The sequence below is a fragment of the Lampetra planeri genome, chromosome 29 (assembly GCF_965212315.1).
Source record: "Lampetra planeri chromosome 29, kcLamPlan1.2.h2, whole genome shotgun sequence".
NCBI lineage: Eukaryota > Metazoa > Chordata > Hyperoartia > Petromyzontiformes > Petromyzontidae > Lampetra > Lampetra planeri.
In genome coordinates this window covers 6,180,681-6,192,804 of record NC_136135.1, presented here as the reverse complement: position 1 = coordinate 6,192,804, position 12,124 = coordinate 6,180,681, and the positions used below count along the sequence as shown (strand labels likewise).

Below are 12,124 nucleotides of genomic sequence, written 5' to 3'. Positions count from 1 at the left end.
AGTTGTGTATACGTTTTTTTTAGGCAAATATAATTGCGCGTGATTTTTTTAAGTGCCAATGGTATTGACCCAGCAAAGCTTCGTGGTGTGGGTAACACTTATTAGAAATATCACGAGCGAAAGAAAAAAGCCCAGCCGCTTCTCGAAACAGTGAAGGAAAACCAGAAGCACCAGTGATAAATGTACCCTGGGCCCATAGAGTACCGCTCTGGAAGGGTGAGACCAGATCATTAGGGAAGTGCGGGTCACTTGCACGTACATACATTGAACTTCCTTTTGCACCGTACGTAGCCAACCGTGCTAATCGGACCAATTTGCCTTCGCGTGTTGCCTGGCTTTTACACTTATCACTGGGCACGGCCACCACACTGCTAACTCACATGGGGGCGGCTGGGCAGTCTAGGGGGTCAGGACATTCGCCTCCAAGTCCATTGGTGACTGGTTCCAACCCCCATCTCGGCCCCCCTGCGATAGGGTTCTGTGGGAACATTGTCAAATACGTTCTCTATCCTACACAGGAAATGCTCTTGCCTGCTATGCTGGAGGGGGTGGGGGGCAGTTTATAACCGGTCTCAAATGCATCCCCCACTATAAATTGATTTCGGTCAATTTGGCGGTCTCTGCCCGAGTCACCAACATCCGCATCAACAAAATATAATTTGGCACTTGTAGGAACTTTCACTCATTCACTCATTGTGCCCATCTCTGTGCGTGCACAGTGATTGCCATCGATATGGGAACAAAACGACATTCCGATAATCTGCACAACAAGAAACAAAAAGTGCCGACTTGTGCATAAATGAAAGTGTCAAGGAGATGGAAATGTAAGCGTGATTTGTTGAGAAGAGACGAGGAATGATGAGGTGTTAGTTTCCAATAGATGCAGCACAACAGGAACACAACTTTTGAGTAAAACAATCCATACTCTTTGGTTCTTTCGGTAAAGTCACGTAGGTAGAAAAAAAAATCACGACGTTTCGATCGCAACACAGGCAATCGTCATCAGGTGAGGCAACCACAGCAAGAAGACTGCTGAAGAAGGCGAGAGAGCTGCCGTGACAAGAGGTTATAGAGGTCAGACCTATATATCGTCATCAGGTGTCTCACCTGATGACGATTGCTTGTGTTGCTATCGAAACGTCGTGATTTATTTTGATTTATTTTTTTCTACCTACGTGACTTTACCGAAAGAACCAAAGAGCATGGATTCCTGCAGTCACGAAAGCTTCAAATCCAAACAATTAATGTTATTTGTAAATAAAATCGATGCAAACAATGGAAATCGTTGCTATTCGGCAGCGGAGTGCTTGCGCAGCAGTTCGCAAACTGCGCTACAAACCCGGAGTGATCTTGAGATCCATTCCCGACCATGGCCAACATCAGTGGCAGATTACATCTGGAATCAGTCTTGGGTTGCCGCCCCTTCACCTACCCGCACTGACTGGCGTGGCGAAGTAAGCTTAGACAACCCCTATAAATCTTCTTGGTTCTTTCGGTAAAGTCACGTAGAATGGAAATAATAAAATAATAAAAATAAAACATAATCAAATAATTCTCACGACGTTTCGGCCACAACGCAAGCAGCCTGAGGACGGCTGCTTGCGTTGTGGCCGAAACGCCGTGAGAATTATTTTATAATGTTTTATTTTTATTATTTTATTATTTCCATTCTACGTGACTTTACCAAAAGAACCAAGAAGATGAATCCCTGCAGTCACTATACACTGATACGGTGTGGGGATGCCGACATCCAGCAGTGGATTGACAGATTTGTTAACTATTACTTTTAGTATTGCAATGATGCGTTTGCCCGCTGCTCCTAATGAAGACGATAGTCCCATGGCTGCAGTGGCATAGCTTTGCCATTCCTCGGAGACGCTGTCGTAGCCATCAAACGAATCGGAAGATCAACAGGCCAATGCACGCTTGTCCTTCACTCATTTAAGATGAACAACACAAAATCTCTCCTGAAGCCCTCTCGTCGTGCTTGGCAGACCTCGATATTGACGATTAGCTCTTCAACACACTGCTGCCACACGCAAGAATAGAACAGCGATGCGGCGTGGCTGGAACGGGCCCTGGTACGCCGAATGTCAACGGGGCCCAACCTAAACAATTTCCCCATTATAGATTTGAAGCTTTCGTGACTGCAATGATTCATATTCTTAGTTTTTTTTCCCGGTAAAGTCACGTAGGTAAAAAATAAAATAAAATAAATAAAAAGAACTAAATTAAATCACGACGTTTCGGAGGCAACACAAGCTTCCGTCTTCAGGTGGAACCGTTACAGCCAAAATCACTTACTACATTGATTTTGGCTGTAACGGTTCCACCTGCCTCCGAAACGTCGTGATTTAATTTAGTTGTTTTTTCATTTCTTTGATTAGATTTTTTACCTACGTGACTTTACCGGAAAAAAAACTAAGAATAAAAATTTCCCCATTCTTCATAGCCCGCCGCCGCCTGCCCCACCCCCGGCCCGTGTTTCCCCGACACAGTTGCACCGCCCGACAGCGACGCCACTGTACGGATTGCGCTGTTGTCACCACTCCGCATTGGGGGGTTTTATTGTTGGGTCGTGCCGAAGGCCGCTCACGTCGTATCGGCAAGAACGTGGGCGGGACATGGAAAGGCCTGCTTAGGGAGCAAAGCATCGCCCAAAGGTCTCTGTTCCTGGGGGGGAGGGTGGTGGGGGGGAGGGCTACCTCTCCAAGGAAGAGTTCCACGTTCTTGACTCCCTCCCTGTGACTCTGCAGTGAGCGGTAGTGGTACGACGAGGTCGACTCGGTGACGACGGGAGGAGCCTCCACTCGACGCAGCCTCCCCGGGTGGGCCCAGGTTCCGTGGTCCGACAGCCTGTGTCGGGCACGGACGCGATGTCAACCCTCGCGTAAAGCGTGAGGCGTCGGCGCGGGCGGTCGTGTTTGAGCAGTGGTCGAAAGAATCCCACCACTCCCATCGTTGGCATTGCATTAGGACACAAGACTGATTTACGCAATGGTCCGTATGCAGAGCAGAGAATATGCACTATTGCCCAAAATGTAAATTTATTACACGATTTTACCTTAACACAGCTATTGATAACGACTTTTTTTTTCTATGCAGATGTTAAGGGCATGGAAGGTGTAATCAATGTTTCTTATTTGCGGTCAAATATAAATAATACATTCATTCAAAATCCGTGCATTTAAAGCAACCTCTAGAGCAATGACCTAAGCAAGAGATTACAGGGCTGCACTTTAACCTTGACCCACTGTTCAAAAACTCAAAAAGAAAAGCCTCAAGGCGAAATTCATTTCTCACCCATAGTCAGCGCCGTAAACCTCCGTGCCGTCGAACCCAGCGGCGCCGGCGCCATAACGCCCGCCGGTGGAGTAACCGTGCGACCGCGTGGTGGCGTAGCCGGAATGCACGTCTCCTCCCGCTGACCTGCCCTGCCCTATCCCCGCCGCTCCTGCCATCAGAGCCGCCCCTGCCGCCCCAGCCGCCCCAACAGCCCCGGCCGCTCCGACCGCTCCGGCCGCATGCCCCGATGCATTGTGGGCCCCCGACGAGGACTGAGTCGTGGTGACCGTCTTGGTGACTTCGTTCCGCGTCTCCGACGACCCGCTGGCCCCCGCCATTCCGGCGCCCATTGCCGCTCCGCCAGCCGCCGCCGCCGCAGCAGCGCCGGCCGCCATGCCCCCGACCGCAGAGCCATCGACCATTTGGTTGAGCCTGGAGAACGTGGCGTCGGACGCGACGGAGCCCCCGTTTTTGTGCGCGTGGGCCCCATGCAGGGACGACAGGGCCATATTCTGGGGATGGGAAAAAAAGATCCACGAATGAATAAAATGCAAAAAAATAGTACGGGACATTTTAGTCAACCGATTAATAAAGTTTCTGTAAACTTGGTGAGATTTTTGCACCTGGTCAAACACTTCATATGTGCTACATTGTAAAATCATACTCCCCCCCCCCACTTTTGGGCGTGGTAGTGTTTGCATAAGCAATATCGCATATGCTTGTGAAATGTGGAAAGTAAATGCGACTCAATGATTCACTCCCAGTCACTCGCTCACAAGTGGCCAGTCGCCCTTTTCCACTTTCCCCGTCACTACTGTCATCATTCATGGTTTTTACGGAAACGTAAGTTAGTTGTTCCTCCACCCATGTTGAACACTTGGTCCCCATGACTGCACACACTGCAGGTCACAACTTTTCTCTTTTTGATCCTTCCCTCGCGCTGCTAGAATCATCGTCTCTTTGCACAAGAGCTCATAACCTTGCTCAATGAAACAAATGTATCAACTCCTATCTATTACTCATTATAAAGCTTATTTTGGGTTAGATTGCGAAATTATAAATGTGTCGTTAACCCACAACCACCCGATACAGCCAATCAGTAAGGTTTGTCGATTAAATAAAATGTGCCACTGTGTTGGAGAGTAAACCCACAACATGTACAATTGTAGTACGACGCTCCTATGTATGACACCTTTCACAGTGTAGTTTGCTGCCGATCACTTGGCGTGTTGGGCCTTCGAGCCTGGCCCGATCTTTCCCTCTCTTTCTCCTCCAGCGGTAACGGTAAACGACACTACAGGCCGACTGACAAACGCCGAGAGGAGCAAGGCGACACCCGGCTGCATCTGCAACCACGATTTAAAAACTAAACTACCAAATTAAACTATTTTTATTTTACCAGGTAAGGCCCACTGAGCAACACAGCTCTATTTCAGAAGCGACCTGGCTACCATCAATTATATCTCAAAGAAGTGGTTTATCGCGCGGACATTTTTATAGGAGCGAAATACTCTAAACGCACGTTGTTTCTAAATGTGGATGGGAAAACCGGAGGACCTGAATAAACATGCACACGACCACGGGGAGTACACGCAAACTCCAAATATACAGGCGTTAAGGTCGGGATTAAACCCACGACCTCCTGCATATCAGGCGAGGGTGTTGACATCTAGCCACCGCGGCGCGCTATAACAAAACACACGCACGCGCGCACCTTGTCCACTTCTCCGGCCCCCTCGTCGTGGTACGACATGAGGGAACCCTTGATGCCGTCGTCCGCGGGAACCAGGAAGAGCTTTCCTTTCCCGGCCCCACCGGCGCCGGCCATACCCATGGGGCAGCACTTGGAGAAGAGCAGCATGAGCAGCAGCGCTGGTGGGCATCGAGGGATGTGACGGTGGAGAGAGGGGAGGTCGGACGGAGGTCAGGGTTCAAAGAGGCGATTGACCGTCGCTCAACGAAACTGGTTATAAATATCGGCCACAATATCTCGATGGGAGGCAATATTGTCTGCTGATTTTGTTCTGTTTATGTTATCCGAAACGACAATTGTGATCATGTTGTGTTTCCCTTGGGTGCACGGGCCAGCCGCGAGGATATTCTCCCTCCATGAGCTTCTATTCTGCACCTCTTCTCTCGTCACATCCACCGGCATCGTATCGTGTCCACCACATCCTCCCATCTCACCCTCGGTCTCCCTCTACTCCCGTCTCTTTTCGCTGAGATCTGTTCAGAGCCGTTTTCAATCGCTAGTTTTCCCACATATTTTACCGGCGTTTTACACCGGCAGTGAGAAGTTAAGGGCTGACAAGTCCCGAACACGAGAGGTCATCATCAGACGGACGGAGCGAACGTATAAAACGAGGCTTCCAGCCTTAGTTAGGAGCGTGTTAAAAAAAACTAAACAAAAATCAAAGCCTGACGGCGCTCAGCCATCGCGACCCGTCCGTACCGAGGAGAGGCAGCAGGAGGAGTGAGAGGACGAGGGCAGCGATTGCCCCTGGGCTCAGCCCAGCTCCGCCCACCAGGGCAGCAGGAGGCAGGAAGGGCCACGCCTGGCACACGTCCGAGTTGTCGAAGCACTCGCAAATGCCCACGCGCACCATGTGCTCGCTGGCCTTGCCCTGCCGGTCTTGGATGCGCACAGGAACCTCGTGGATGGTGCCAGGCGCCTTCCCGTTGCGGTACACGATGTACGCCGAGCGGTCTGTGACGGCGCAAAAAGACAAAGAACCCCCGTGTAACCTTAACAGACTGTTGGGACAAGTGCTGATAGCGAGCACCTATGGAGGCTGGCACGGCACACGAGGGGGTGGGTGGGCAGCACCGCGCCCGACCGCCCTAGGTACTCATTTGAGGCTGAGTCGACATAGGGGAGGCCCAGGACCTGTTCAGACAATCGTGACAGGCGTTGACCATGAGTGGGAGCGCAGCGTGCCAAGCGCTACACTACCGCTCCCCACGTGTGTGTGATGGGTCACGCACGCACACAGGGGAACGGGAGGCAGCAGATTGTGTTCAAAAGGTCAAGAGTGAATTCCTGCTCATATGAGCATGAAAGTGGTGCACGTAATAACTATGAGTCATTTCTACTTGCAACTCGGTACCACACAGTATTTGCTCTCTCGTCGGCAGAGAACGACTCAGAGGCGTGAGGAACCACAGACATGTGGCAAGGCAGCCACGCAGTGAACCGGAATCAACAATTGCCACAGCTGCACGGTCCTTTATATATTAAGGTGTTATCGGTTACATTAATGAGTGTTCACACGTGGGAGGAAAACGGAGCACCTGGTGAAAACCCACACGTCTAACGGGGGGGGGGGGGAACATTGCATCCCACACACGTAGAACAGGTGTAGTCCACATCTTTGCTTTAACAACTTCTCCATAGTGCTTTCTGTATTGAAGGCATGCGCCGACACAGCCCTGAGCCAGTGGTGGAAATAAAAAATGTCCTATGGCGGGGACGAGTCTCTCAACCCCAGAGGGATGATGAGCTGAGTCAACCCCTCCATTCCAGGATTTGAACTTGCAAACTTCCGATTAAGAGCCCCTCGCTCTACCGCTGTGCCCTGTTACTGGCCTGAATATCATGGGAGGTCGTGGGTTCGATACCGACCCTAATGCCTGTATATTTGGAGGTTGCATGTTCCCTCCGTGATCACGTGGATTTTATCCGGGTCCTCTGATATTTGTCTCGATATTTAGAATCGTGCTATACATTTCCAGATGATGAGCCACTTCGTTGAGCTATCATATGTGGTAAGGTCGCTTCTGAAAAAGAGCTACATAGGATGGTGAAATGTATTAACGTAATTTTACCTTCTACGAAGATTTTCAAGAACGCATCTATCGTGTCAATCAGGGACTGCCTGTATGTATGCTGAACTTCCGTCTTACCATGCGTAGCCAACCATGCCAATTGAAGGTGCGGCGGAAGGACAACAAACTACGTCTCTGAAATACAGCGGTGCCTTTGTGAAATCACGACTTGATTTGATGTGTCAGTGGTAACGACGATGGCAATGCCGCCCTCACCGTCAATGGGCTGTATGGCCCACAAAGCCTGTGCCTCGTTCCCGACCACTTCAAAGCGCATGGGCCCAGCGTTGGGGTAGTTGTCCAGGTCGATGGCCGTGATGTTGGCCCGCGTCGGGTCGTCGCTGGTGCACGATGTCACGTTGCCATTGAGCAGCGCGGGCGCGTGGTCGTTGATGTCCTGCACCGTCAGCACGAGCGTTCCCGTCGAGGTCATCGACGGAGAGCCTGCGGACGAACGGGGCAGGCGGTTAGCTACGTGTACGTCATGCTGCGAAAGAAGTTCAACGTACATACATACGTGCGTATCCTGCAAAAGAATTTGAACGTACATACGTATGTATGTACGCTGAACTTGTTTTCTACCGTACATAGCCAACCGTGCTCCTTGGAGGTGTGATGGAAGGATAACAAACTAAACACAAAAAGCAGCTTAAAAAAAATTGTTTTCAATCTAGATTTAAAATCACATAGCTCCAGCAGCTGCCTAATATCAGAAAAAAGAGCGTTCCAGATGGGCGCAGAAGCGCATCTGAAAGTGTGCGATGCAGTGACCGTCTTTGTTTGATGGCGAGCCAAAAGCCGCGACTTCCAATTCATGCCTGTGAAAATGGGCCTTGCGCGACACCTGCTGGCAATAGAAGCACCAAGCCGGCCGCAAAAACACGCCGGTCCATGAGGGCGTACGTGACACGCGCGCGCCCAGTGCGTGCGTGTACGTATGTCAAACATCTTCCTGCACCGTACGCAGCCAAACGTGCCAATTGGAGGTGCGGAGATCAGCGCGTTAAGCGCCGCGCGCGGCACCGCTGTCTTAGAGCGAGGCGGCGGGGAGGCATTACAGAAACTTGCGCCATTGTTTCCCGCGTGCTGACCACCAACAGCACGGCAGCAAACCTTCCTTTCGCAGTTTACCCCGGGAAGAGATGTGACGTTCATTGTTGTAGACGTGTCTACATGTGTGGCAAAGCGGTAAAAAACTGGGTTTTTAAGTCACCTTTTTCAATTTGGTTATCGGGCGGTGCGCAAATGCCGGCTATTATAACAGACCGCGGTTATAACCGGGGCCTGACTTTCGTCTCCGCGGACGGCAATGGTTGCAACCCCTCTGCGCGGCCCAGAGCCCCGGTGCCGCTGACCGTTGTCCGTCACGCGCCGCGGCACCGCGCCCCTTCACCTACGGCGACCGTCTCTTTTCGGTGTCGTGCGTCGACAACAACCCCGGCGGAAGGCTTACCGTCCTTGATGGCCAGGATGGTGGCGGTGTAGGTGTTGTTGTACACGCACGAGCTCTCGCGGTCGAGCACGGCGGTGGTGTACACCGCGCCGGTCACAGGGTCGATGCGCAGCCAGTTTGCGGGGTCCATGATTTTCTGGTATCTGCAGCGCGAGGTGGGCTATGGATTAGCGAGTCATTTAATCAGAATGGATGTATGTTCGACTTATTTTCGCACCGTACATAGCTAACCGTGCCAACCAGAGGTGCGGGGGCAAGGGCAACACACTAAACATAAAAAGCAGTTCTAAAGAAATTCGTTTTCAATCTAGATTTAAATGCGCATAGCTCCAGTGGCTTCCTGATATTGGAAGGAAGAAGCATTCCAGACGGCCACAAAAGCGCATCTGAAAGCGAGCAATGCGGTAACCGTCTTTGTTCGATGGCTGCTTCGGGGTTCTAGCCGTTAGCTCTGGGCGTGCTCGCGCGCGCTCGCGCGTGCGGGTGGGGCGCACCCACCGAATCCGAGCGTTGGGGTCCCTGTCTCCGTCCTGGGCCGTGAAGGTGGTGAGCAGCGTTGCTATGGCGACGCCCTCGGCGATGGAGACCCGGCGCTCAGGCGGCATGAACACGGGCCCCTCGGCCTGGTTCAACACGGTCACCGACACGGTGCTAGAGTCGTACTTGTAGCCCGAGATGACCTGGCCCGTGCTCGTTAGGAGCGGCACCTCGTTCTGCACGGAGACGCCCAGTTGCGCCTTCTGCATGGACTCGTAGTCCAGCGCCTGCCAAAGGGGGACAGCCGTGAGAACGTGAGCATCGGGAGAAGGGCAAAACATGGGGTAGCCCGGGTGGGTCACAGGTCAGAGGGCGGAGGTGGCGCCGCTGGCGAACCTGGGTCTTGTGCATCTTTGAGGTGTACGTTGAGAACCATGCTACTGCCCGAGTGTGTAAAGGCACGGTTCTTCAAGTACTTTTGGCAGGCAACGTAATAAAAAGAGGCGTCTGCGGGCATGCGACGTCATGCGTTTTAGCGGCGTCTCGTGTTGTTGTGACGTCATGACATCTGTACGTGTGACAACTAATCTGTGCTCTTTGTCTTCAGCTGTCTCATCTCTGTCTCGTTCATCTCTCGTATCATTAATTGCAATCTCGTGTCTACGTCTCCCTCTCATCTCTGTCTGCTGTGCATCTCTCTATCTATCGCATCCATAATTGTCATCTCTTACCAACGTATCTCTCATCTACATCTCATTTGAAAACCTCTTTGTCTCCCATCTGTATCGCTCGTTCAATTATCGCGCATCTCACCAATATGTATCAATTTGGGCATATCCGGGCAATATCTCTAGGCCCGGCTGTAGCTCTGCGGGCAACTCTGTAAGTTTTTTTGTCTGGCCAGCTGTGGAAGAGCCGCTGGTGTCAGGGGCTGGTGTAGGTTGGTGCTGGAGGGTGGTGGGGCGGTGCGAGGCGAGACCTTGACGGTGGTGATGATGCCCTGGTTGGTCTTGGGGTCGGTGCGCACGGCGAACCAGCCGCCGCTGTTGCCGCTCACGATGGTGTAGACGGCGCGCCAGTTCGCGGAGAACTCTTCGTCGCGGTCGCTGCAGGCGATCGTGGCCACCGTGGCACCCACCATGTTTTCCACCACTGTGCCTGAGAACTGCAGGCGTCGATAGACGTGGATGGAGCGGGCGGGGGGGACAGGGCAAGACAAGAGATTTAAATGGGGAGTGGATAAATCAACGCGCAGGCAGAGCAGGACTGGCCTTGGCGGCCAGGTGATCTGGGCAAATGCCCAGAATACAAAGCTGTGGAGGGGGGGGGGCGTGCCCGATTCTGTCAGAATCAGAATCAAAATATTTATTCATCCTGGAGGAATCCGATGAGCTACGAAAATGTCTGGTCGGAACAGGTCAAAACTTTACAACAACAAACAATACAAAACACGATAGGAGTACAGAGTGTAGGAAAGGTAAACAAATCAATTCACAAAAAGATGCAAATAAAACTCACCTAAACTATAAATGTGGTGGCAACTTTCACGCAGCGGATCCCGTGATGAAGAACAAACGACAACAAACGACGAGGTTATTGTCGGAGGACAATTTAAATTTCTGGGGGGTTGGTTACATCCCTTCATCCACCCTGGGCGTCATTTACGGTAAGAACGGGCAATGCTCAAAAATATAAACAGATAATAATACAATATAATAACTGATAATAGTTTTTTTACCCTTCTATCTGGCAACAAAACTGACACTTTATTACAAGGAGTCATGTTTGCATAGACCACAATACCGGCAGTCATAATGCAAACAAAAAACACAACTCTGATAATGTGCACTGTCCTTGAAGTTGATTGGTCCACACTGTACAATTTTTGCTTGTATCGTGTCCAACTATAACGCTATCACAAAAAAGTCCAAGGCAAAGATCCCCCCCACCACCCGTGTAGCTCACACAGGCTGTGGGAGCAAGTGCCATCAACGAGCAACTCCGAAGGGTGGCATGCCACTTTAGGGGGCGGGGGGAGGGGGCGGTGATATGGTCAACCACCACCACCGGCCACCTTCGCCTTCACGTCCCCATTGCTGTCTGCACACTCCACCCACTTCAGGCCGAATCGACCTCAGTATGGCCGCATCCCACACCACTGGATTACGGCCACGTCTCACCGCGCCGTGACAAACAGCATCGGCGCCCTCCCCACCCGCTCCAACCCCCCCACCCGCTCCAACCCACCCGCTCCACACCCGCCCCACCCTCATCGGTGTCGCAAAGCAGATGGAGTCCGGCTTCTTCTTCTGCTGCTGCCGCGAGCGCACGTGCGAGCACTCACGCTCTTGCTGCTGAAGACCGGGGCGTTGTCGTTGATGTCGATGAGGCGGACGGTGTAGGAGGCCATGCTGCTCAGGCCGTGGCCGGCGCCGATGCTGTCCGTCGCCATCACGGACAGCGAGTAGCTCGACGTGGTCTACGCGAGGATGCGGGCGGTGCACACGCGCCGGCTCGTGTTACCCGGGGGGGCTGCTTCGAACCCTCCGGCCGCCCTGGTTAATACTGCGCGAGCATTCAGGCGTTAACGCGCGCCGTCCTGCTTCGCAGTGGACGTTACAGGGACCCTCTGCGAGGGTGGGCCATTGTGGGCCAGGGTTGTGGTCCAAAATTAGCTGAATTTTCAAAAATTACCAGCAATTAACTCAATTAACTCAAACGTCGCCCCATAATTGGAAACTACTGCCGACTTTGTGCAACGTAGCGCTTCCGTGATAGCCTTGCGCCGTAATACACAATGTACTTACGATGTGATTCGATTTTTAAATCCTTCCTAGCTTAGTATTTTTTTCTGTACCCATAACTAGGGGTACGAAGACATTTCGAAGGCCGTTACAAATCAGAGCTGAGCTCGACACGGCCCCCGAAGCGCCTGATTTCTCGTCCAAATATTTCAACAGCCGTGTGGTGCCGTGGACTCAGCCCACTCCCCTCTGTCTCCCCGTAGTCCCACCGCACCATTGCACCGTCACCCCACCTTCCCTCCGCTGAACAGAAGCAACATTTTATTCTTGGCATCGTTTA

The 12,124-nt window shown here is 52.0% G+C and overlaps 1 protein-coding gene across 2 annotated transcripts in view; it reads right to left on the bottom strand.

The window, feature by feature from the left end:
• The window catches only part of LOC144728618 (B-cadherin-like), a 45,824-nt gene that overhangs the window by 3,726 nt on the left and 29,974 nt on the right, over nt 1-12,124 (bottom strand). The window contains exons 8-17 of one of the 2 annotated variants that reach the window (XM_078608171.1): nt 11,385-11,519; nt 10,020-10,205; nt 9,062-9,327; nt 8,564-8,706; nt 7,327-7,554; nt 5,738-5,992; nt 5,000-5,157; nt 3,304-3,797; nt 2,706-2,856; nt 381-478 (exon numbers count right to left, since the gene is read on the bottom strand). In XM_078608171.1, coding sequence (XP_078464297.1) covers nt 381-478; nt 2,706-2,856; nt 3,304-3,797; nt 5,000-5,157; nt 5,738-5,992; nt 7,327-7,554; nt 8,564-8,706; nt 9,062-9,327; nt 10,020-10,205; nt 11,385-11,519 — 2,114 coding nt within the window. The remainder of the gene's footprint in view (nt 1-380; nt 479-2,705; nt 2,857-3,303; nt 3,798-4,999; nt 5,158-5,737; nt 5,993-7,326; nt 7,555-8,563; nt 8,707-9,061; nt 9,328-10,019; nt 10,206-11,384; nt 11,520-12,124) is intronic. The other variant, XM_078608169.1, reaches the window with a different exon arrangement.